Source organism: Antennarius striatus, chromosome 4 (genome assembly GCF_040054535.1).
Source record: "Antennarius striatus isolate MH-2024 chromosome 4, ASM4005453v1, whole genome shotgun sequence".
NCBI lineage: Eukaryota > Metazoa > Chordata > Actinopteri > Lophiiformes > Antennariidae > Antennarius > Antennarius striatus.
The window spans coordinates 24,490,564-24,517,425 of NC_090779.1; the positions used below are offsets into that span (position 1 = coordinate 24,490,564).

Here is a 26,862-nt window from a genome sequence, read left to right on the forward strand (position 1 = left end):
GCAGGACTCAATCAAGGAAACAATCAAATCACGGCAGGAAGTGATGCCAGCGCTGCTCCTGGGTGGGTTTGGGTAGATCTGAGTTCAGCAGGCAGTCTCTGGTGGAGGATGAGGATGTAGAGGAAGTACAAAAGAGTGTGTCAGCCCCACCTGCAAAAAAATATTCATTAGTCCACCTTCCCTCTGTGACCAATTTACTTCAAAAGAAGGATTATATGCATAAACACCGGTGCAACCTAAACACACTGGAGGCTTTCAACTAAAAAATAGTGTAATCTTAAAAATGGACAAAACCTTCTGACATCCACTAAATGTTTTCCACTAATTAGCCCACACATAATGGGAATTTTAGAGGGCTGGAGGTTCTCCACTGAGAGACAACCACTATCTTAAGACATCCAGAACAACAACCTGCAAAATAAATTGTTCTCTTTCGAACTTTTCTCAAAGACAAGGTGTTTCCTGAGGCTGGTGTGATGCAGAGATTCTTGTTACCACATGAGCGAGGTCAGTGGGGAGAGATTTTCTTCTATCGCCTCCAGAACCAGAATCATCCAGCAGTTCCTCTGTACCTGTGGAACCTGGTGGCGTGCTGCTGTTGTAATATTTCTATGCTCGTGACCAGAATATTAATTAGACAATTAGAATTCTGTTTTCACTCCTGGTAAAAGGAAGCAACATGTGCAAGTGATTAGCCTAGGGTGATACCAGTGTTCAAAAACAGCAGTTAATATTAAAAACCTCCACAGGTGCATTTCTCTTTAGACAACAGAAAGAAGTGACTTCAGGTGTTCCAATTAACCGCTTCTCTTCTCACAGAGGTTCATTAATGTTAGAAGGAGGGGGAACCAGAGGAAGGAGAAGCCCCCCAGGTGATCCCAATTCACAGCTTTCATGGTGGGATTGACATCTTCTCCAAGGAGAAGTGACAGGCCCTCAGAATTTTACCCCAGTAAGTTTGAGAATATGGGAATAGCCGATCGAAATCAGAGCTAAAATTTGTAATGATTTACTCGGTTTTTGTAGTTTTAAATATAATCAATCACTTGTCAGTTGGCGTATATACGTTGACCTGCATTTTCTGCAGTGCTCCAGTGAAGCCTATGAGGCTGGAATATTGACTTTTCCGGTTTCCAGATGTTTTATTTAAGCCTCTTTCTCTCATTTAACTAACGAGTCTGACCTGGTTCTGGATAATGGTTCTGTTCACTACTAGTCTGTCTCTTCTGTTCAGGTACCGGTACACTCTGTTCCATCAGCCTCACTCCTCTCTCCTCCCTCCCCTCAGGTTGTACCGCTGCTGCCACCTGCTGTTCATGTCCGGTACTGCAGCTCATTCTGCGCTGCTTCAACAGGTCGCTATTGTTCTGACAGATGGGTTTTAAAATGGATATTCGTAACAGTCAAAGCCGTTCTTGATCCATTTCTATTCATAGTATTCATAAGATAATCATTTTTGTGGATTTAATTGACTGCAATATCATAAAAGGTGGAGTCCTGTCCTCCACTGCTAAGTTTATTTCTCTGCCTGCCTCTGTATCAGTTATTAAATGTGTAATTTTGCTGAAGGTGAATAAACCGGTTCACAATGAAACAGTCGCACAAGTGACAACAGTGACTGAAGCAAAAGATCTTTTTTAATTCAAAGTTAATCTTGACATAGTACACCATCAATTTATAATTTGACACTCACCAATAAGAGTCACCAAGAAGGAACCCGCTTTTTGTGACAAAGAACATAAGGCTTGGTCACACTGAAACTCACTGAGAACGAGAGCAAGGGGGGGAAAACGACAGCAAACTGGTAGAGACGCATTATTACATCCACACAATTATCATTTCCCCAGTCCTCGTGTTGCTGAATATTGCACAGTGCAGTTGCTACATGTCAAAACTAGTGTAGCATTAAGAAAAAAAAATTAACATGTAAAATCATGAAGCCACACGGATCTACACATTTAAACAGTAACAGGTTCGATTTAGCAATCATGTCTACATATTTGTGTCTAAATACAATAAATGCCAACCTGATAATAGTTGTGGTTAAAACAAAATAAAGGAAAACGTGTCGTTAGGAGTCAGATATAGCTTCTTTTTTTTCCCCCCAACCCAGTATCTAAATGAGACGTTCGGCCCTGATGTTCAACAGGAATCACAGAGCAGCTTCATCTGCGACGCTTTAAAGACAAACGGTTCTGTTTTCCGCCAAGACTTAAACTCCTAGATCTGGAAGATCTGGAAACAAAGAGATTATTTATTATTTATTATGATTTATTAACCTTTATTTCTGGACCAGAATCAACTTGAAGATTCTTCTGGCGTGAACTTTTTTGTTCCATTTTAGCTGCTCTTTCTTTTCTTTTTTTTAAAAACTGTGACTTCAAGTTGTAATATTTTACAAGCTTTCACCTTGAGCTTTAAATCTGGGCGACTTTGGTAATAAAACTGGGGCGAACCGGGTGGCCGAACGTTCTGACACCCACAGGGACCGACGGCGGCCGTCCTCTCGCTGGCGTGAGGACGGTGAACGTTAGTAGCAGATCAGACGAGTGCATAAATACAACCACCGTTACAAATGACATAGCAACACCTTTACAATGTCATGTGAAGCAGATGAACGACGCAGCGTTCTGCCGCCATCAGGACAAAAAAAAACAAAAAAAAAAGTTTGGTTTTCTTAATAAAGAGAAACTGGCCTCGTTTTCACAAGATCCTTCAGACGAGACCTCCGAGGAGGGTCTTGTCCAAACCAGAGAAGTTTCTCCGAGTAATATTTCTGCGATAGCGACAGCGTTACACTTCCATAGATAAGGATGGGACAGCTTTGGACTTGACGTGTGATCAATATAAAGCCTTTTGAAAGAGCCCCTGATTGAAAAGCGTGACGTCATCAACCAATGGTAAACAGCTGCATACAGGACCGACCGGCACACCAGTCACAAAATGAGAGAACACGCTGTGTAGCCATAAGAAATGCCACAAATAACAACGTTTGCAAAGCAAAAGGATAAAAAAAAAATGTAAAAAAAAAAGTTCTGCAAAATACATTCACGGTGTGAGAATAAAGCTTTGCTCTAAATCCATTCAGGCTCTGTTTCTGGGAGCTGCACGGCGTTCTTGGTGAGATTAAAACAAAGAAAAAAAACAAAAAAAACCCCACAACTTTCCCTGACTACGTTTTTCTTAGGATTTCGGTGAAAAGATTGTTTTCAGACCTCGTCGGACAAAACCACTCTGTGTGTTTTGAGATGTAAAAAATAGGTTCCGATCCCCTTCCGAATTAATTAGTTGATAATTTTACTGAAACGGGACGTCACCGGCTCGCCGCTCGTTTGAAGGAAGGCACTAGTTGTACAGTACGAAGAGTCTCCGACACGGCGCGATGACGCAGGCAAAACCAAAAAAAACCCAAAAAACAGTAAAACATCAACGACACGCCGATTACAGAATCCAATAGTGAACCCAGCCTACGTTTAAAATACTGATTCTAAGTGCACACACACACACACGCACACACAAACACACACACATGCAACCAAACACACACACACATCAAAAAAGCAAAAAACAGAATTTTTTTTTTTTAAAAAAGAAGAAAACTTCCATTACAGCAGTTTACAATCACTTCAAAACAACAAAGCCAATATACAGAGGCACTATTATATAGGAATAGCATTCAATATACTTTAAAATAAAACCCACTTCTATTGTATCTAGTCGACAGAACTACAATACAAAGAGAGAATGCAGGCCAGAATGAGATTAATCCTCTAAATTCACAGCTACGAAGTGGCAGATAATCAGTACATAGCAGCTTATTATCTATACATTCCAAATACGATTTGCCAAACATAGCTCAGAAAAATAAAAACCTCAACCTCATTTTTAAAATAGAGATCTCACAATATATTCCAATATTGATACTGCAACAATATGCTGGAGGTGAAAGGAGAAATAATATCGACCATGCTTCAGAAATGATTAATGAACAGTCTTTGGTGCTGATTGCAGTAAAATACCAGCGGATATGACGACTAAAGACACAACGCGACGACACACCGGAGACCAAAAAAACAAAACAAAAAAAAAACGACACGATAAATCTCAAGGCTACGCATCCACCCTGAAGGAATGTATTAAAACTGAGAAAACAGGCTTCAATACATGAACAAGAAGGTTCGTCTCGCACGGATATCTCAACACTGAGAAGCATTTAGAAGTAAAAACAGAAAACTGCGTTTAATCTATGCCACCCCCCCCCCCCCAAAAAAATTTTTTTTTTAAATCTAAAAACACAACAAAACGCATCAACACAAAAAAATAAGAAAACACAGCAACCCAGAGGCGATCTAGATTGTATTGCAGTTACAGTAAACAGTGACAATACTGTTGTGAGTTAAGTACTATAGTGAATAGAAATCGATTATCAAAATATCAAATCCCTCTATATGTACATTAAAAGCTCATTCAGTCAAAGCCCTAAATGTGCATCCTCAAGCTAAAGGAAATCCATACCAATCAAAGAATCAAGCTGAAGTCCGACATTTAATATTCAAACATGATCACAAGCGTTATCCTCGATCTATCCAACAAGCCCGTCATATTCAGAGTCTGAAAATTAAGTGCTGCAAGCCCGTTTAAATGTACAATCTATAAGCTCCTGAAGTAACGTCAGAGACTCTGCTTTAAGGCACTGGGAGGCGGCGGCGCTGAGCTCCGCCTCCAAGACGAGTTCGCTCCTGGTTAGAAAAACACACTGGGATGGCTTTAGAAACAGATCCGACCGGCGAGCACGCGCTACAAGGCAACGGCGATAAAAGGGAAGGAACGGGATGGCCGAGCGCCCGGACGGCGTCGACGGCGACGGCCGATGACCAGCCTCGGATCCGATCCGATTGGACTCCGGCCGAAACGCGACGCCAGGAAATGTGCGGAGGACGAAAACCTTTTCGTCCCCGTCGTTTGTGGATTCGCTGTGGTGACCCCCCCCCACCCACCCCCTCTGATGAAGCTCCGCTCGTCATCGCCGCGGTCACAGGTGTCCGTGTTGTGCTTTGCTGCTGGCTCTTCCTGCCCAAGTCCCCGCCCCCATCCATTTGGCGTTGCCCCTCCGCGGGAGGAGGTGGTGCTGCTGCAGCCCCGCCCCGCCCCTCAGATGTAGGAGAACTGGGGGTGGTGGCTGAGCTTGGTGGGGCTCAGGGGGAAGCCGCTGAAGGCGGCGGGGGAGGCCAAGTAAGGATGGGGAGGGGGGAACGGAGGCTTGAACTGGTGAGGGTGGTGGGCGTAGCCAGCCTGGGGATGAGGGTGGATGGTTGGAGAAGGGAGGAGCCTGTGGGGGTGGGGAGCGGGGTGACCAGGGTGGTGGGGGTGGGCGCTGATGCCCAGGGTCACCTGGTGGACTATAGTGCCCCCCTGGGTGTGGGAGAGACTGTAGCTGTGCTGGAGGAGAGGGGGAGGAGGGCGAGAGGGCAGGATAGGGTGGGGGTGGTGAGCAGTGGGGAGGGGGCCGCTGGGAGGAATAGACAGCAGGGTGTGAGCGGGCAGGCCCGGGGCGTGGGGGGCGGCTGAAGTGTGGGTGGGGCTGCTGTGGGGCAGGTGGGTGAAGGTGTGGGTCTGGACAGTGGGGGGGATGAAGGCGTGCGGTCGCAGGGGTCCATAGTTGCCGTTCCACTCTTTGTGGGTGGGGTTTGAACCATACGGCTGCACCTGGGAGGGGGGGAAAGAGTTAACAGGTGAAGATACAGGACAAACAAACAACCCCACCCCCCCACCCCCATCCAGAGAAAGAATAAGAACGGACCTGCCCAACGACCAGAGGGTGCTGCTGCTGCCCCAACACCTTCTGCTGCCGCGACAGGGGGGGGCCGGAAGGGAGGAGGGGGACGGACGAGGGGGTGCTGTGTTGTCCAGCGAGGTTGGAGCGCCCTTTGGACCGGGACCAGGACTCTGAGGCTGGGGGGGGCAGAGAGGAGACAGAAGACAGTCAGTTGAGGGCGTTGATCTGGAGACGTAAGACCTGCAGGAACGAAGGCTGAGGAAGACCACAACCAACCGTCTGGAGTGATCACAGCCAGGACACCGAAGACTGACGTCCGACGCGCCACGAGATCGGATTTATCCGAAAATATTTTTTGTCAGACTGTAATACGGAGAAAGATTTTCACAGACAAAACTCAAATTCAAAGAAAACAGAGGCAAAACTGGAGACGGAACAAGATCTCAAGAGCAGAGCATGAGACACTAATCTGGAGAGGATTAGCTCCGGAACACATTAACGCAACAACCGGCGGTGGACGTGTTTCGCTCCGTCTGCACCCGCGCTGGATCGGCTTCACTCTGGATACAGAGAAGTCGTGCAGAAGCGTGATTCCAGTCTGGGAGGAAGAGGAGTCACACTGAAGAAGGGCAGCGACCCCAGAGGATACGAGAAACGCACCTGCTTCGAATGAGTTGTGTGCATTTTATGTGCAGATTAAATGAAAAGTTCTGCTGCCGTTCAACGATCAAACGTGTCTCGGCCTTATTTTCAGTAACAGCAACAAAAATGAGACGATAAAATCTGTAGAGTTGAGGAAACACTCAAGAAGGAGAAAAAAAAACCACCTGAGGGGCAAAGTTGATGCCTGGACTCTGATCTGTATCAGTTCATAATTCACTTTAAAATTAGCAATTGAGAACAAGATAACGGTGAAACTGATCACAGATCAGTGCCTCGGGAGCAACTGTTATTATACGGAAAGAAGCAGCGGAGGAATCACGGGCTGTGACTCAATACCAGAAGGAAATGCATCCACCTTTCTCTCCACTTTCACAGCTGAGAGGAATCGCATGTGGCTCGCCGATGCAGGTGTGACGGGGATATCGAAACCACAAGGGATCTGTTTTCAGAGCTTAACCAGCAGTGAAGATTATCTTTTGATGGGTTGATGAGGTCGCCTTAGGGATTAGCAGGAAATAAATACCTTCGCTGAGAAGGGAAGTCGATGTTCCGGTGAAGGGAGCGACATTTTGTTCTTTCTGCACAGCGCCCCAAAACAACCGGGTTACAGCTGCTGAAGGTGTTTAAAGCCCCCCCCCCATCACCATCCCATCAATCCGCACGTCTGAGAAGACGGATCTGTATTTGCTCTTTGGAAACTTTCCTAAAGGAAAACTTCTATTTTTATGGAGGGAAAGCCACAGAAAAAGGGAGTCTTGGGCAATGTTAGCATTGCCATCTATGGATGCATCTTTTGAGGTATTGGTGAACACCGCCCGTCTGTGTCTGTCCCTCTTGATCACCTGTTGAAGCCTCTGTGACCCATGAGGGGGTGGCAAGCCCCCGCTGGTTCCACGTGACCTGTGAAGCAGACACCGCCAAAGCACGGGTGACAGAACACATGACAGGAGGCAGGACACGCCAGCGTCAGCGACTCTTCCTCTACTCTCACCTGTGTGAGCGATCAGTGCAGGTAGAACCAACAACCACTCCGTCACCCCCCCCCCTCACCTCTCCTCTGGACGCGCTCCTCCTTCCCTTGAGTGTTGTTGTTCTGCACCCTCATGGGCGGGACCACCATAGTCCGGACCCCGCGTGGACCCCTGCCCTGCCCCGCTGGAGAAGGCCGCGGCGCGACCATGGATCCCAAAGGCGGGCGGTTGTCGTGGTTACCGTTGTCCAGGTAACGGTAGGTGCCGTCGCCGCGCGGGGAGGCCGACGTGTCGGACACCGGGGAGCCTTCCACCGTGTCGCAGCCGCTCTCGTGGCCGTCGTCCTCCGACATGCTGAGCACGAGAGAGAAAACACAGCGGGGTGACTGGGCGTCCGTTTGCTGAGCGGATCCGAACCGAAGACGCCGCCGCCGCCGCCAAAACTACCTGTTGGGTCTCTTCAACGGAGACACGGAGGGACTGGACTGCAGCGAGTTGGAGGCGAAGGAACTGGTGCTGAGGCTGCTGTCAGGGCTGCTGAGGGAACACACTCGCTCCATAGACACACTGGTGTCTCTGCAGGCCTCACACACACACTCCTCTTTACACCTACACACACACACACACACACACAAAGTACAGGTTAGCATCAAACCCAGGTTTACTTTTCACCTCTGGATTATAATTTTGAGGAATCTGAATTCCAACTTTCTCTCCGTTTTGGATGTTCTCAGACGTCCGTTTTTCTTTGACGCTACTCACTCGTTCAGATGAGGGTCTTCATCGTCTCCCTCCTCCTCTTCTTCTCCGTCTGTGGCGTCGCTGTGGATGCTGATCACGCTGGGAGCAGGGCTCGGCGTGTCGCCCATCAGAACCGCCACGTCTCGCTGCTGCTGACCGGGCCCGTCATGCCGGCTGTTACCGTTTGGCGCCACGTCCCTGAAGCAGCTCACTTCCTCCTCTACTTCCTCTTCCTCCTCTTCGTCTGCATGTTGAACCTCAGGCCGACTGGTCTCCACCAGAGGCACCTCCCTCTGAGGCTGCCCCTGTCGTGCTGCTGCTTGTCCAACCACATCGGCCATCTTGGGGGTGAGACACGTCGACACGTGGACGTTGTTGTGGTGGGACAGGTTCCTGTAAACCCAACAGGTGATGTTAGACGCAATTTCCTCTGGGATAAATGAGGTATCCATTTATGTATTCATCTATCCATCGATCTATCATCTATGATCCATCTATAATCTATCTATCCATTCAACCGGAGAAGCTGAATCTCACCTGTTGTGCCCGTGTCTGTTCCTTTTATTGGTTGGTTGGGGCCACACAACATGAGCTATGCCAATGTTGATTGGCTGATGGGCAGAGAGGGATGGCATCTGATTGGTCAAGAGAGGCTGTTGCATCACTGAATTGAAAAGGCTGTTGTGGGAACGCACTTTCCTGTGACGGTATGAAGAGGACAAAAAACTCAAAATACGTGTAGGAGAAATGGAAAACTTTACAGTAATGAAAGAAATGTTAAACTTCTCTTTGCATACAATTTTAATGTTCACATACATGGAGGTAATCCATTTTAGACAAAGTTAGAGAGAAAAGCTGACGGTTAACCGGTTTCATTCCTTCCCTGCTGACTGAAAAACACTTCTTGAGTCGGTCAAGTCTTAAAACAGGGGGTTTCCCCGGCGCTGGCTTTGGGTGACTCACCCCCAGTCGCTGATCCTTTGTGGGCCAGCCGTGCTGTCGCTGGTGAGGGAGGATGGGGGTGGTGGAGGGGGGTGTGAGGGAGGAGGACCCACTGGAGTCATCTGCTGCCATGCTGCGGGGAGGAGGAGCTGCTGCCCCCTGCTGGACCACGCCTGCTGCAGGGACACAGCAGGGAGACTAGTCGAACCCAGAGCGACGATCGGTGCTACGGAGAAGTCGTGTTCTGGTGGCTGTCTTACCTGAGCTATTACACCTGGCCTGACTGGCAAGGGCTGTATGGGAGGGGCTTGAGTTACCATGGGAACAGAATACCCTCCAGGCTGGTTGAGGTTGCCTTAAAGAACATAAAACAATCATGGCTGAGTTTTGTGGCCTCTTGGTGAAGCGATGGAAACGTTTATTCCAAGTGACTCACAGTCAGAATAAATATACAATGTTTGCATAAAAAATACTTAAAAACACAAAATAAACAGAAGCCTTTCCTCCCCTCACTTCATTGGTGGAGGACAAGAACTGCAACTTAACTTAAGAAAAAGTTTATGAAATCAAAATGATTTTTTAAACATCATGTCATTATCCAAAGCAACACGCGGTCAACAAACCTTGCATGGTGGGAGGACAAAGCAGAAGGGCGGGGGGGAATGAGTCACTGCACCCAAACTGACCGCTCCCAGGAGCCAGAGCGATCCCAGGATGCAACACTGAAGGACCCGACTGGTTTATGGTCTGGAAAAAAGAGTGAAAGTGGGGAGAGGCGGAGGAGGAGGAGGGAAGAAAGAAATGAAGAGAAAAATAACGCAGAAATTAAATAAAGAGCCAGGCGAGACACAAACTACAACATTCTGTTATACTACCTTCTCACCTGAAGAGGGCGATTTTAAGTCAAAAGCCTAGAGAATAGTTATGTAACCGATGGAAGACATTTTTGCCCCTTTTGTTTGAGTTACTAAAGTAGAGGACAAAGAGACGAAGTGTCTGAAACTTTCTGCTGATGCAATCCAGTGCTGCTGTTGAAGACTTAATCAGAATCACAAAAGTGAAACACACACACACACACACACTCTCACCTGAGTGTGGACTGGTATGTTGCTGTATCCCAGAGGGAGGCCAGTGGAGGCAGCAGGAGCTACAGGAGGTCTGGGGAAATGAATGGTGTTCTGGTTCAGAGCATCAAAAACTGCGTTGGTGGGCCGGTGGCACATGTCCATGATCCGGAACGACGACTGCACGCTGGAGGGAATCACAGGAGACGTGTTCTTATAACCCAACAACAGCACAGTGCCGCCGTTAATTAAAACGACAAAAACAGACTTCAGAACACATTTTGAAATACAGCGATCCCTCGTTACTCAGTTAATGCGCTCCAGGACCACCCACAAAAAGAAAAATTCCACTATATAGTGACAAACTATTTTATTATTTATGGTAATTTAAATGTTTATGAACCCTCCCCATACTGACATTAAACCATTAATATTACTTTAAACTGCTTTTATTGACGGTGAAAGTGTCGTTTTGGATCGGGCTAACATGGCCAATAAACAAAAGCTAAAAAGCAACAGGAAGGAGGAAGTTAAAATAATAAGCTGTTCATGGAAAGAGGAAGAGATGAGGGTATTGACTGGAGTCAAAGAAAAATCAATCAAGCTGAGTAAGGGCGAAAAAAAAATGCTGAGTAAACGATCACACAGTGCTTTGCACATTGCTGCAGCAGGAAACACGCGTGTGCTGTAGCAGCCTTACTGGTTGCTGTGTGGGTAGTCCAGCAGATGAGTCATAGTGAGGAAGGGGTGATTGAGGACAATGGAGGGAACGATCCTGTCCTCGGCGTTGATCAGCAACATGCATTTGAGCAGCGACACAAACTCCCTCCGGTCGGACTTCTCTGCCTGCATGTCGCTGCCGTCGGGACTCAGCACCAGGTTCACCTGGGGGACGGAGACAGAACACACACCAGTGTGATGGCAGTTCGCCTCACACACTCTGAAGACACACAGGATGGTGCTCAGCAGTGCTCAGCGCCTTGTGACGGGACGGATGGGAGGGAAGTCATTTGGGAGGGTGGGACTCACGTGTGCTATGTCATCCAGACAGCTGAAGATGTACTTTCTGGCCTCTTTGGATTTCAGTCCCGTCTCTTTCTCGTGCACCTCTGTCGTCTGGAGGGACAGAAAGATAAGGAGTAAAACATTTAGGGGCGGGTGGTGATATAAACATCTCCTCCAGCGGGTTTGTCACGGCTAAATGATAAAGAATGAAAAGTCCAATCCGACACACACAGGCCAAATGACTCAACTATGTGCTTCCGTGTCATTGTGACTTGGCTGACAGGCTCTTCCGAGCAAAAACAGCGGATTGTAATGATTGGTGCAGAATGATGTTGTGTCAGCTCAACAGGTCATCTAAACACAACCTCACATTTCCTATAGCTTTCCTCAGGATCTGCAGACTCTGTCCTGTTTTAGAAAGCATATTCAGCACTTTCCACCTCATACTTTTCATACTTCATACGTTTTAATACAAACGATATCTCTGCATGTGTGTGACTGTAAGACCGGGCGACTGCTGACGATGTACGGTTGATTTTTGTGTGTATTTGGCGTGTTTTGCGCAGGTACCTTTAGTCTCCAGGAGGCGTAGGGCGAGTCGGACTCTTTGGAGAAGAAGCGAGAGGTCTTGGTCCCCTTGTTGAGCAGATGCTCGGCAGGCAGGCCCTGAGTCTGAGAGATGTACCGGATCTGAGAAGAAACGGAAGGTTAAAACTAACAGCGCGCCGGCGAAATGGAAGGAAGGCACGGAGAGAACAGAGGACGGCTCTGGAGAATAAGATCATCAGCTGGAATGCGATTTATTCATGTCATACAGCGGACGCATTCTGAAGCAGTTGTGAGCTGACATCAGAAGCTTGTTGAACTTTATCAGAGAACTATCCCCCATGTCTGCAGTGATGAATGAAACCTTGCCTTACGTTCATGTATGCATGTTTACTCTCTCTGGAATTTGTCCAACAGTCTGTGTCAAAGTTGATCCTTATCTAATAGAGTCAAAGCCTTAAAGCTCTGCCAGACAGATGGAGTCTTTCACAGCAGATGAAGGAAACAAGTCACACAAACAGAAAAGGAAGTCAGGGGTTGCTGACAAACTTGGAAAGGACACAGATGGTCTGCTACTGACGAAAACACGATCCGTATTGATGTGGCCTCCACTAAAGGGGAACGCCAGCAAAGAAAATGTTCAGACTGACACAGAGAATGTGAACCTTCACGGAATTTTATCCATCGGATTGACTAAACTCATGTCTTTAATTTCATTGTTTGAGCATTTTGACACAGGTTCAATTGTCTCAGTTCCTGATGTAAATCTCATGACCACAGCCTGCGTCAAACGGTCTGAACAAATGGTCTGAACACGCAAAACAACCCAGATGCGACCGCCTCGGTAAGAAACACATGCAAAAACGCAGGCCAGAGCTTTGAGAAAGTAGAACAGAAAGGAGGACGGAATTCCTCAGTTAACAGAAATGTCAAACTCTCCATTTACTGAACTCAATGTTCTGATTATAACTGAAAAAAAAATGCATCAAGAGAAGGAAAAGCAGACGGCGCATGATGCTCCAGAAATCCCATGACCACTGGACACCCTGCAGTGATTGTGGGAATGCGTGACTGCACAAAGCGACCAATCAGAATGGCAGGTAACAAACAGCCTCCATATTTTCAACAGCCCGTTGCCTGATCACCATCTTTTTGGTGAAACATCACTTGAGTCGACGCAACGGTTCGTCTTCAGCTCCTGTCCGAATTAAAAGTTTCCTAACTTTGCAACAGAGTGAGAAAATGTCTTGCAGGAAAGGAGTAGGCGATCAGCTGACTTGGAGCTGTTTTGAGGGGTGTGGGCGGATGGAGAGAATCCCCCATCGGCATTATCTCAAGCAATTTGTGAACGACCCTGTTGTAAACTCTTACGTTGACTGCAGCACTGTGTGCAGACTGAGCTTTGTCATCTGCTCATACCATTAACCAGAAGAATGGAAGGCATTTCCTGTGCCTTGTGATTCACACCTCAGGTCATAACCCTCCGTGTTGCTTGGCACAGACCATGTACGCAAAAGATGTGCTTTTTCTAATATCCAGTACCCATCGTTTCATCTGACCGTGCACCTTTACTTATAAATACGTTTTGCTGTGCTGGGTAGAACTGCAGCGATCCTTGGCATGACACCGGACACCCCCCACGTGAGCGTGACTGTCTCGGCATCCCCTTAACGGTGAGGCTCTCTCGCCCCTGACGTCTTGATTGATGACTGCTGCTGCCGCAGGACATGTGACACCTCAGCGCAAACACAAACAAGAAAACCTCCCAAAAACACAGACACTTGCTGGAAACTGCATCCATAAAAGCTGTCAAGTACTTAAAAGGTAAAAGATGGCGTTAAGCGCGTACTAAAGGTCTTGTTTTCTCCTGATGTAAGACAGGACAAAACCAGGGCGATCGAGCTCCTCTACTTCAAGATGTCTCAACACGCCATAAGTCTAACTGGAGTCAAACACGGGGTAATCCTGGTCTGCTCTGTGAATGCAGTGTGGGCCTTTTCCCATGCTCCCTCTCCCTCGCCAGGGGACTCGGTTTCAAGTCCCAGTTGTGTAGTTTAGACCACACAACCCTGTGGGAAGATAATCACATACAGCCATTTCCTGATTCACTCAGATCAGATTAGCATTACGTGGATTTCATGCTGGATTTGTCTGGACTTCATTCCTCCAGCAGGACACGGAGATCAGGCAGCAGCAACAAATAAGGGGTTAACTATGTAATGAACACACTGGTGGGTCCCTCAGGTAAACAAGGGGGAGGGAGGGGCATCTTCAAGGTCTCTCCTTCCCTTCTTTAGAGTATGTGCATGAGTTTGATGCTGTAGTGTGTCGTTTGTTGCACGTGCGAGACGGGGGGTGTTACCTGGTCGTACTCCAGCGCTCCAGGGTACAGCGGCCAGCCCAAGAAGAGCTCAGCGATCACACAGCCCAGGGACCACATGTCGATGGCCTCGCAAAATGGCAAGCCCAAAATAATCTCTGGAGCCCTGCGGAGAGGAAAGAGACGGGAAAGGTTAGCCTGGGAGTTGGTCGGCGTGTGTGTGTCGCCCAGCAGTCGGCGGCGAGGTCGGGGTGTGGGATGGACGGGGCTCAAAAAGGAGCTCAAAATGGTTCTGGTGAACAAAGAGGTTACGTAAAACTGTCCGGGTCGGTCAACTGGGCTCCACATCTTTATCCTGGTTATCCAACACGCTGCAATATATCCAGGAGCTAAATTTAAAGTTTTGCCAAACGTGTTTTTTTTCTAATGTACTTCCAGTCATTCCACTGATTCCACCACACAAACTTCCTTTTCCTCAGGTTCCATCTTCCTTCTGTCATTACTCAGTGAAAGAGCAGCCAAGGAAACCAAAGAAATATTAATGAAGAACTTACAAACTATTCAAAAAAACACAAAACGGAACATCAGTGTAGGATGTCTCCTTATATAACGTCTCATTTGCATAATTAAATACAAAAGCAATAACCTGAGATCCCATAAGATGTGCTGTAGGCCTGTTACTATGACAACTTTATTGCAATTCTGCAACGTGATTCAGATGTGACACGGCTATAAAAAGTGTGTTAGCAAAGACGAATCGGTCTTTCTTTCACAAAGCCCATAAACATCTGCCTGCAGGATCAGGACGATGCATCCTGTGCTCATTATACTGATATCTGTCGAACACTGAAGACGACGTGACGCCCGCCTCTCTGCTCACAGAGAAACCGCTTCACACAGATGGGAAACCACATGCAAACTCCTTCTACACTTCAATTCGGGTCATAGATGGAGCTTCCTGCAGGTGGGGATGACATGTTCTTCAATTTAAAGGGAACCGTACCAGCTTTAACTGAAACCAAAAACTGTCACCGTGTCAGAAATCAAGCTCTCATCAACAGCAGTTATTCTGGGATCTGGATTTGCTCGCACGTCATTGGCTGAACCGTTCAGGGTTACTGCAGCAAAGCACTAAATCTTTTCCAACGAATGGACTTTGTCACTTCAACAATGTCGATGGGGCTTGTAGACTCGCAGCAGCACTCTGAAGCAGAGCAGGAAAACAATGAGTTATTAGGCATGGTCACAGCAGCTGAGCAACAGGGCTGCAAATAGCAACCACTGCTGTGACGACCACAGGGGAAATGACTGTTACCAGGCAACAACCGGAACAAGACCATAATATAACAGCATTACAGGGGGATAAATGAGGCCATAGCTTATCGTATCGACCGAGGCATGTGTACGTTTCAAAGTCTGTATGTATGCACGTCTGTTGTATTTACAACATCGCTCCTGCTTTCTGCCCTCCTTCGCCCGGAGGAGGAAATGACACCGTTTCCTTCCAAAGGAAGACATCCAGTTATACAACGCCAAGATGTCCCATGAGGAGGGGGGGGGTGGCATTTTAACAAACAATTCTATAAAGAAGGACTCAGATACTTGATGTGATTTTCCTAAAGTTCTTGAGCTTCAGAGGCTGATTTGTTCAGAACACAACAAAAAGATTTATTGGTGTTTTTTAAATCAATTTGTGATGAGAAGAGCAAAAGACATTTGATTCACCGGAATGGCAATAGCATCTACTAATGGGTCGTGTGTGATTACATTATGCGAATGAGTTCATAGGAATAAAGGGAGAAATAAATGCTGTTCTCAACTTGAATATTTTAAAGCTTTTAAAGCTGTTTGTCGGGGGGGGGGAAAGATTAAAAAAACGGCATCATAATTCTGGGTTTCTGCAGGTTTTAAGACACACAAATCAGATTTAAGATTAGTTTCTGATTCCCATTGTGAAAAATATGCACAAAATTAAGTCCCAGTTTCTAGACTGTGACGAAACACAACAGAAAAAACAAAGAATGTTGATATGATATGAAAACACCCTAAGCTCACGGATCTCTGGTTAATCTGCTTACGTTTTCAAACTAACACAGTTGAATGCACCTTAAACACACATCAGCAGGTCCTTGTAAACCTCTGGTTCATGGGTCACCTCTTCTAGATGAGGCATCCACACATTCTGGAGTCCATAAGCGACACAAACGGCCCCACCTTTGAGCCGAGTGCAGAAAAACGACGAGAACAAGTTATGCAATCACTCAAGACTACAAAAAGTTAGAGACAATTTACTACATTGATGAGGCAACGGGGATGTTCCGGTTTAAACTGCGCCCTGGTATCACATCCTCTGTTTCATGTTTGAGGTGCAGATGAAGACAGACAGCGAAGTTTCACTGCAGAACCTACAAGTAATGTGCGTTCTTGTGCTTCTACTCTGTCTAATTATCAAATATTTTAACTGAGCACTAATCATCTGTGTCTATATTGTGAATACACTCACTCCAGACTGTGCAAACACACAGGCTCGTCTGTACATTAGCGTCTACGGCAAAAATAAACACACATGTTGTCACACACGCAAAAATAACGGGAGGGAAGAGGATTAAATGGAACGCATGAAAATAAACCTATGAAGAATGTGTGTCCCATGGAGAATGTGTGTGTGTGTGTGTGTGTGTGTGTGTGTGTTTGGGTGTGTGTGTGTGTGTGTGTGTGTGTGTGTGTGTGTGTGTGTGTGTGTGTGTGTGTGTGTGTGTGTGTGTGTTTGGTAAAGGCCCCAGCTTTCCAGAGCTGTAACAGCTCATCACATAACACACACTAACACACACCCACAGGTGTTTGGCAGCCAGGCCAGGTTCCAGAACTACCTACTCTCTCCAGGGAGCAACGGTGACAAGAACAAACGCTGCACACCACAGGGAAACACACACACACAAACACACACACACAATGGCTATATACCGACAACTATGACAACTACGGACAAACCAGCTCCAGGTGCATGCCCAGTGTGAGTGTGTTAAACATGATGAGATGGGAGCGGGTGCAGGACATATGAACCCAGCGCTTAAAAGTCTGTAGACAAAGCTGATCCGTGATGATTATATTTCAAACACATCACTGCATTAGGGAGGCTTAGAGCGTGGGACGCGGATCGGGTTACACGGGAGCGAATGCGTACGTGCACCAAACTGAGAAACAAAGACCGAAAGCAAAAATTGGCTGAACGCGAGCAGCATGTGATAGCCGTCAGTTACATTATTTAAATGCCTGCACAAAGTCCTCTGTTAGCGATGCGCTCCAAGGCCAACCACAAACATATTCCTCAGACAGATCCTGCAGGTCATTGAAGTTCATCTCTGCTTTTATTTTGGAAAAAGTTTTTTTTTTTGATGACATGAAAACAGCCACAAAATTAACACCAAACAAAAAACAGTTGTGAGGCGGAAAAACGGACGGAAAAGACATCAAGAAAGCATGAAGCAAATAAGCTTTAAACTCTCGGGGTGTGTTTTGTTGAAGGAATTATTGAAGTTGCAGAGTGTTTTTGAAAAAAATACAATTTTCTAAAAATTTTTTTTTTAAATGCTGAATTTCAAAGCACACTGAAGGCATGGACATGAAGAAGCGTCAAAGGGACGTATTCACACTGAATGACAGTAAATTTGATTAGGGCTGTTCAATTGTGAGTATTTTTAACAAATAATCCAGCTTAGCTTAAATAAAAGAAATAAAAATACCAGAAAATTACTGGGAGAAAAAGGGAAGTTCAGACTGGTGCGTCATTAAAACGACAAACCCAAAGCCCACATTGTTCAGAAAGTGAGAATATATATCCTGATGCGATACAGGGCAGCACTATTTATGAAAGAACCCGCAGGTAGGTTTCTAGTTGGGTTAAGTAGGGCTTCATTTAACTGAGAGGAGGTATAGACTGTCCTGACAGGCCGTCTAGTTATTACTACAGCCTGTGGGTAAGACAAAGAACATCCAGCTACACAAATACACCACTTACTTTGAGTGATCGTGTATTATTCATGGCGGGTTATAAATGAGTCCTTGCAGCAGGTAGGAGGTCCACAGCCTCGCTGCTGACCATCACAGCTGCATGATTTTACTTGTCAGACCAGTAAAAAGTCCACGGCCGCCTCGAAACTGCCGTGTGGTGTGTGTGTGTGTGAGTGACGTTTGTAGTGGGAGCTGAAACACACATCTTCATTCTACCGCGATTGAGGATGACACATACTAGCATGACAGGGTTCCAGAGTAACAAAAGAAATCGCACCTAGATGAAGGAAGCAGCCAGTATCTGTCAGCGCGCCCAGGCAACAGCCATCTTTCCTTCATGTGATCCGCTTTTGCTGAATTATTCACGTAGCCCAGTGCTCCATTTTCATTGTGGGAGGTGCTTTGGCGTCACCGGCACCCAAAGGACATGCAGTCACCTCGCCAGCGCCTGCTGTGTCATGCAACCATGGCAACGACACACTGGAGCATGACAAGCGTCATTTCTCCCAGAGATTTCTATCGACAAAATCAACAAAGACCGAGTGTGTTTTCCTCTATGATAGTACTTTCCATTTAACCATAAACACTACTCAGGTAAGTGACGTAGAAAAAAGTCACACCTGTCTCCTGAAGGGGAATGAAAAGATTCTGTTTTCCTGAGGGGAGCTAAAAAGCTGCATTCAGGAAGCAAAAAGGGAAAAGCGACACAATTCGAAAATGATTCTGGTTCCTTTTAAGAGCAATCGTTGAAACATCTCAATCCCGAAGCCGCAGTCGAGTCTAGATCTGATGATGGCCTATAAACCCCCCCCCCCCCCCGCTCACAATGACAACCTTTCCACTGCCCTGTTTGACTCCCTATTAACACCCGCACTGACATTCACACACAGGTTACCCGCCCATCCAACGCAACCGCGGCCAGGATGTTTAGAGACCCGCGAGAAGCGAGCCGCAAGCTTTAACGACCGTGTGTGGGCTGTTTTCTTCAGCATACATTGTTCATTGTTAAGAAGTAATAGCGGTCTAAAAGTGGGCTGAAGTACAAAACAACACTCCAAGCAGCAGGAAGAGAGACGCCTGGTTTACAGTAAACCAGGAAATCAGCCAACTGGGACTTCTGGGAGTTTTTCTGTGACATTTTGACTCCAGACCAGCGTTACAGGAAGATGTCCAGAACCGCACCGAAAGACGTGTCTGCAAAAGCTCCAGCAGCTGGACGGAGACTTCAAGAAATGTCAAAATGTTGGTGGTCGATGGAGTTTTGACCTTGTAATAAAAGTGTTAGGACTACCTTAACTTTGTTGCCCATGAAATTGTCTGTGTGTCTTTTAATAACTGACTTTTGCATCATAAGACACCCCCCCGCCCCCCCGCTGACCATGCTGCTATGTTTGCTTCTGGAAAATCCAGGGTAAACCCAGAGCAGGAAAAGAGAACTCCTCCAAGCCGCTGTGGCAAGTCGAGCTTCACTGGAGAAACCATTATGGAATTTGTGCACAGGAGAGGAGACACGATGTTCTGCAAAACCACTCTCCTGATAACCTGATGCACACACACACACACACACACACACACACACACACCCTGTGGGCCTCAAGTTACATAATCATATCAATATGAAGAATAAGAGGCAGCGGTGCAAACTGGCGTGAGGGCTCCTCCCTCTGAACACGGTGATCTACCTGAGCAAGCAGACGCAGATGCCTCCATAAACTCCCACGTAAAATACACACAGCCAAAAGAAGGAGCTAAATAATGCTAACAGGGAGACGAATGGAAACGCTGCTCCATAAACCATAAACCAAGCTATCATTAACATTGTAACCCAATGTCCAATGGCTTCTGACCCAAGGCACAAAATGAAAAAGGGAACTTTTTCAACACTTCTGAGTCAATAAAGTGACTGGAGACGTGTTGGGATTCACCGTGGAACCCACATGAAGCACCCAGGGTAGAAGCCGTTACATAGGGGCGCAATAGGAACACACCCAGACACACACAGGAATGTCTGAGTGTTTTTTTCCTGGATCTAAATGTGGGTTTTTAACATACCGCTGTGTCCTGGGTGACCTCCCTAAAATCCAGCGCCAGTCCATTTTAGCTGAACTATGATCTCAGCGCTACCGCCTGTGCTGCTCAAACACCAAAACACACACACAAGCACACATGCACGTACGCTCACACACACACTTAACCAGGTCAACTGCAGAGCAAAGCCTTTGAGTTATGCAACAGCTTATAGTTCCTCTGTCTTCCTAGTCTCTACAACTAAGATCTTCTTTTTGTAAAAAAAAATTAAAAAACAAAAAGCAGAAGTGTCGTGGTTGATGCCGACATTGCGAAGCTCCGGGGCTTCTCATTTTACGTTTAATGAAAGGACGCTTAACCTTCCTCATGGGGGGCAGTGAAATCAGGAAGGCGTTGTGTGGAAAGGTGGGTGTGTGCAGCGCGTTCGCTGCAGAAGTACTCGGTATCTCAAGCGCGTTCGTCATAAATTGTGCAATGTTTGAAGAGCCTGCAAAAGTCAACCTGACGAACGCGGCTGGAAATATTTTGCCCAGGGAACAGGATCGGATGTCAATAAAGGGGTCACCTGGCGCTGACTTCCACATGCCAATCTACAGTGACTCATCAGCTATTAACTAATTCAAGCAGGCAGGTTTTGATTATGAGCAAATGTTCTGTTCTGCATGATCTTTAATTCTGCAATCTTTATCCGCAGGCGGTAGCTGCTGTTTGAGCAGCATAATGTGATGTCTCAGCTGAATTATTTAATGGAGTCGTTTCGTACATTGAGTCCTGAAGTTCTCGGTCCTGGCTGCGTTTCCTAAAACACACGCGGCCTCTCACCCGAGCCTACAAGAAGCTTCAAATATTTCAGGACAATGTTCCTGTTATAAACATTTCAGTTCCTCTTAGCGTTATGCAAGAGAGGTAGAATTTTAGGGCGTGCAGTACTGATAAATCAGACGCCCATTCATGTAGGCTTTGTCCACAAAAATGAGGGTGTGCAGGAAAGAAAGACAAAGAAGCAAAGAAAGACGAGTGAAAAGATGCAAAATGCAAGTTGACAGAGAGCTCTGCTTTCCAAAACAGAAAATGTCTCACGACTAGACGCACACTGAGAAGCTGCTCGTATCCTCCAGAGTCCTCAAGAGGAAGTAAATATCAACATGATTACAAACGTCTTTTCTTTCCGTATATAAGCTTCTTTCTTTAGAGATTTGAATGACAAAACAGAAGAGAAGTAAAAAATGAAACACGATGCATTTCCACCTACAAAGTGTTTGAATATTAATGGTAGTCAAGTCAAGCCTCACCCAATGCAGGGTGGCAAAGACTTAATAATATCCCAAAGCAATGATTAATTTCTGAATAAATGTGGGCGCCTCACCTGTAGTATCTAGACTGCAGGTAAGTGGAACAAACAGCTTTGGAGACATGGCTGGCTGAGCCAAAGTCAATGACCTTGACTCTGTAGGGCTGCCTGGCCGGATCCACCAGCATAATGTTCTCTGGCTTCAGGTCGGCGTGGATTAAACCCAGAGACTTCAGCTTCTTCAAGGCCGTTGCAACCTGCAAAGTTTCCCATGAATACATCTTAAACAAGGTTGACATTTTGACTGGAGCTCCTGTTGGCATCATTGTGTGTACAGTATCAGCATGGATTTCAGTGAAGGGTATATATCTGTGTCTGGAAGCCGCTTCACCTGCTGCAGAATAGGCCTGATGATCTTGAGCGGTAGCGGACTGAACTTGTTCTGCTTGAGGAAGTCGTAGAGGTTCTGCTCCAGCATCTCGAACACCAAGCAGGTGTGTGTGCGGTGCTGAAAGCACTCCAGAGCACGCACCACGTTGTGTTCGTCTGCATTCTCACTGCTCAGCCGTGCCAGAATCTCCACCTGGGGGTGTCACAGATAAGTGAGACAATAACAGAGGTTTGGTCAACAGAAAAAACACCAGAAAAGAACAGCAAACAGTTTGTCTCTGTTTTTACGAAAGATTACAGACTGTTAGCTGCAACAACAGCCCTTCACTGGGAGGTTTCTGAGGTAATCCGCAAAATAAACTCAAACACTGACTTGACAAACAAAAACACCCAAATCCTCACCTCGATCTGACCCTGACGTGCATAGGACGGGTGGTTCTTCAGTATTTTGACAGCCACCACTTCATTTGTTCCCCTCTTCCAGCACTTCACCACCTGACCGAAAGTGCCTCGTCCCAAAAACTCCAACACCTCATAGCTGTTCTTCATGGAGCACAGAATCTCATGCTGAACCAACTGATAGTCTCCATCCGCTGAGCCGGATCTGCTTACTGTCGCTCCTGCCGCCGCCTCGGTGCCGCCTTCAGGCCCGTTTTCGGTCCTGTCCCCCCCACCTCCTATGCTGGGTTTGATGGGCAGCGTCCCCTCACCCACCACTCTGAGTGTGTCTGCATTGTTCCCTTTGCTGGTTTGCAACATGGCCACAGGGGGAGGAAGTGAAGGCAGAGCAGATACCTCCTCCACTATCTGCATGGCTCCAATGCAGCTGTTCTCCTGCGGGTGTTCTCCACCTTCACCTGCCTTCTGTTCACATCTCTGTGCTGCACCTGTGCCTTGAAGGTTGACGTATCCTCCCCTTTCTTGCACTCTTCTGTTTCTGCCTTCCTCTTCCTCTCCTCTGACGCAGGCCCTCCGATGGAGCCCGCCGTCCCGGCCTCCTCCTAAAGGAGTTCTGTTTTTTCTACGAAACACTTCCTGCGGGCCTCGACTCTGGTTTTGAGTCTCCGTGAGCCCGACCGGACCTTCTCCTCGCCTCTCCCAGCTCCCCTGTCTCTGTAACCTGGCAGTCTGCAATGCCCACTCCTCCCCCTCTCCGAGGAGTAGCCCCCTGTGCAGTCTTGCCGAATCAGCACCAGCTGAGGATGGGATGACGTTGTTTGGATAGGCGATACCGTAGTTGACTCCGATCACGTAGGTCTTGGGTGGGGGTCGGTGCTGAAAGGCTCTGCTGGTGTTGTAGCTGTTGTGAGCTTTGTCTTTGTCTCTGGCGGGACCACGACTGCTGGTTCCTAAGGCACTTGTTTGAGCTGAGTGCAGGTGTGATGGGTAGACCAAGACTTGTGAGGCCATACCTAAATAAAGCACAGGCCATATGTGGTTAAAGTTACATGAAAGGTGATGTCATGAAGTTTCATCCTGGTCAATTTCATGACTTTACATGCTCGGAAAGCTGAAGCCACCTCACAAATATCAAAACAAGACAGTTTAAAGTTGTACCATAAGAAAAATAGAGAAGTGAAATGGTGAACGCTGTGACGGTAACTTCCTATCACTATCCTCCTTATAAAGATAGCTTTCTAAATAAAGACGTCATAAAAGCTGCCAAAGCAAACGCACATCTAAGCCACCGTGTTCACCCAAACTGGAAAGAGGAACTGGCAAACGGTAATGGGAGATGGGGGAAGCCCACTGGATCCCTGGCCTGCCCCTACATGTTACACAGGAGGGTCAGTTTCACACAAAGCAGAACCACAAAAAACAAGCGTCCCCTCTTCAGGGAAATGGCAGACGATAATACAGACCTGGTTAAAAATACAACTATCGACACATTTCTGCAGGAAACACAATGAACGTCAGCAAATTGACAGATCGATCGAAATGAGGAAGTCTGAATGGAATGCTCTGGGAAAACATTCAATATTGTTTACGCCCCTGTGTGTCCACAGAGATAAAGACCCCAGTGATTTATGTTGTTCAGGTGTCAAGTTGAACCGTTTGATGCTGATGGTAGAGCCCAGAATGCTGATCCTGGTGAATAATTTGTTTTGTGAACAGGAACTGCTGTTGTGCGTTGCTGAAACTTTGTGGTGCGTTCAAAGCGATAGAACCTCCTGCAGTGCCAACAGGAAGCCTCGCCGGTAACACCTGTCTGAAGACAGACGACACAGTTTGTGTGACTGTACTGTAAACTGTGATTGAAACAATCTTGTTGTGACACAGGCAAGGCTTTTTTTTGGGGGGTTCCCCTAAGGATTTTGTGACTCTACAGGAACTAGATGTGGTCTTAAACTAAGATTCTGGCCTCCTCACCCGTTGAAAAATTTGTTGGATTTGACTCCTGACAAACATTGGTGGGTGGGGTGAGGCAGTCCTGCTAGCAGATTCTGAAATTTTTGTTTTAGATCAAGATGGATCATGATAATGAAAAATGCATTACTCACCATCTTTAGTAACCGGAGACGAGAGAAATAAAAAGTACAGCCTCTGAAATGAACTGAAAATGACCAGAAAACGCCTTTCTGTGAATTTCAATTATTTAGCAAATATTTCATGTGTTGTGTTTTCACTTAAAATGATTTATAATAAAAGATGAGCTGAAGCTCCAGTTTCTCCACCAACACCTCGACTGTAGTTATAAAGAATTTACCGCAGGGCACAATTACATCAGCCTCAGCTGCCGATCATCAGAATCAAATCGCCCCAAATAAGTATGCCGTCGTCGAGGTATCGCAAAGAGAGCATAGCAAATGAATTTCAAGCAATCTTCCCATTCGACGCATACTTTTACGGCTTCCTGAGAGCATTTACATTCCTCTCCTCGCAGCATGTCATGACAACATGATAAGAGACAGAGGCCAAGCCTGTCAGCCGTACTTCCTGGATATTTCTAAACAGAGGCTGATTGTGCCTGGCTGGGTTTGGACTCAGACACAGGTGAGTGGAGTTCTAAAGCTACGTTACACATGTTGCACAAACCCACTTACGAAGCTGGATGTTTAAAGCAGGTTTTGTTGGACAGGAAAGGCCTGCCAGGAGCCGGTGGCCTTCCAGCTCATGACGCCGTCACACACAGGCTCAGACAGGCACAGGGGCGCGCCTTTACCTCAACGCGGCACTACAATACGTTTCCCTTCTCATGAGTGGCAATAACAAGTCAGAAGAGGTGGGGCATTAACAGCACAAATCTGCATCCACCATAAAATAACTTGTCTTCTTCTCACCTTGCTGGTTTTCGGATTTCTTTGCGCCGCGGGTGAAACATCACTAGAACGCTGTTGGCTGGCGTTCTTGTGTGAACATATGGATGTCAACAAAGACGGCATCAAAGGCAGAAGCCTCCGACACATGAAATTAAAAGCGTTTCAGGCGGTCTGTCTTTAATGAGCTAACACACTGATGTCAGGCATTAGCTCGATGTTTTCACCGTTTAAGGACGACTAAATGTGCTTCATGGACGCTCCGTTGGCATTCTGATGACATTCTATCTTCAACCAGTCAAGATAAACAAAATTCATGGCAATCCATGTCCATACTGAGCTGACTACTTCTGTCCTACCTGGTGAATAAATATACAGTTATTATCTGAAGCACCTTACCAACAATCTTTGCTGCGAAAAGTTTGTGGGATTCTGCCTGATTGATGACACACAAAACGTGTTTGGGTGTGGGAGCCAGCTGGTCACGCAGTTTGTTACTGATCAATCTTGGGAGACAGTTAACATAAGGCGTGTGTGTGTGTGTGTGTGTGTGTGTGTGTGTGTGTGTGTGTGTGTGTGTGTGTGTGTGTGTGTGTGTGTGTGTGTGTGTGTGTGTGTGTGTGTAGGGAGGACACACACGCTTAGACACCTGTTGAAACTTATGTTCTCACTGACAGGCAGCCCCAGGATGGGTGTGTGATGTGAGCTAATGTCCCCAGATCTATTATAAACGTGTCAAATTGTCAATACATGCTAACAGTGACACACGCGTTGCATTGTTTATACCTGTTTAACATTTAAAAAAAAAACATGTAAACAATATATTCGTGTATTTTCAAAGTAAAGAAAGCTTTAGAAAAAAGTTGCTCGGATTCAAAACACAAACAAGCAGCGGACCCCAGACGCAGATGCGTCCGTATGTTAGCGGGAGTTTGAGGCTAGCGCTGAGGGAACAGCTGCTCGTTCAGCCACAGGGCACTAGCTCAAGTTGGCAGGCTAACCTGTTAGCACAGAGCTAGCCGTGACTCCTCTTTGACGTGAAACGACAACAACAACAAAAAATAAATAAATTAAAAAACATGGAAGCATAACCATCAGTTTGAGTTAAATAAGATGACGTACCTTTACTAAGACCTGGAAACAAAACCACCCAGAGCGTCACGGAACAGGCTAGCATCGAGGATCCGCACCGCCGTCAAATCCTGCAGCGATGCCGCTGCTGCCATCTTGTTCAACGACGAGACGAGACCGAGCGACTTTTCACACATTTGAGGCTCCAAATAACACAAACTACCGACTAATACGAGAGCCAGCCGCGGCCCATGGTTTCCACAGGCGTCCGGGGGTTCTCGGGGTGCCGCTCGGGACTCTACTCCGGACGAGGCGCTCGCTTTACAAACTTTTTCATGTTATTTTACGCCGCGTTCCCGTCGGAGCTAGCTGCTGGCTGCTACCGCTAGCTGTTGCTGCTGTGTCGGTAGCTTGTTGCTTCTCCGCATGTGTGGAATGTTGGAGAGGGGAGGGGTGCGGGGGGGGGGGAGAAGAGGCGGGGGGGGGGGCACCGTGTCTATTAATGTCCCACCGTGACAGCTGAGGAAAAACATTTGACTTTCTTGACATGTTGCCCCCCCATTAGTGTTATATTTAAACTTTACCTCCGGGTGGTGACGTCATCATCGGCGCGACTTTAATCTTTTTTTTTAAATGAGCTCAGAGATAACACCAAATTATTCACTTATAACGATATATATATATACATTAAATACATATATATACACATTAAATATATACACACATATATATAGAATATGAAAATATTGTAGCCTCTTTATTTCACATTATTATGTTTTTTAAAAT

The 26,862-nt window shown here is 46.6% G+C and overlaps 1 protein-coding gene across 2 annotated transcripts; it reads right to left on the reverse strand.

Moving 5' to 3' along the window:
• Positions 1-1,615: 1,615 nt before the first annotated feature.
• LOC137593591 (homeodomain-interacting protein kinase 3-like) lies at positions 1,616-26,487 on the reverse strand. Of its 2 annotated transcripts, none has more exons than XM_068312448.1 (18): positions 26,128-26,487; positions 22,151-23,160; positions 21,750-21,941; positions 21,434-21,615; positions 14,071-14,194; positions 11,733-11,852; positions 11,187-11,273; positions 10,858-11,042; positions 10,182-10,344; positions 9,717-9,840; positions 9,354-9,448; positions 9,115-9,266; positions 8,689-8,850; positions 8,173-8,544; positions 7,858-8,019; positions 7,490-7,764; positions 5,801-5,952; positions 1,616-5,706 (listed from the first exon to the last, which is right to left on the reverse strand). In XM_068312448.1, exons 1-18 carry the CDS (start codon positions 26,180-26,182, stop codon positions 5,152-5,154), a joined length of 4,167 nt encoding a protein of 1,388 aa, XP_068168549.1. In that variant the 5' UTR covers positions 26,183-26,487; the 3' UTR covers positions 1,616-5,151. The 2 variants fall into 2 exon arrangements, with proteins under 2 accessions (XP_068168549.1, XP_068168548.1); XM_068312447.1 differs by having other exon boundaries at positions 9,115-9,269.
• Between the last annotated feature and the right edge of the window lie 375 nt (positions 26,488-26,862).

What these genes read in the sequence shown, in the direction of transcription:
- LOC137593591 (XM_068312447.1), bottom strand. Translation starts at nt 26,182, where the DNA reads ATGCTAGCCTGTTCCGTGACGCTCTGGGTGGTTTTGTTTCCAGGTCTT. An exon ending in GGCCAGGTGTAATAGCTCAG is followed by an intron (nt 9,270 to 9,353) that starts GTAAGACAGCCA and finishes GTGTCCCTGCAG; the next exon opens with CAGGCGTGGTCCAGCAGGGG. An exon ending in CAAAGGATCAGCGACTGGGG is followed by an intron (nt 8,851 to 9,114) that starts GTGAGTCACCCA and finishes ATACCGTCACAG; the next exon opens with GAAAGTGCGTTCCCACAACA.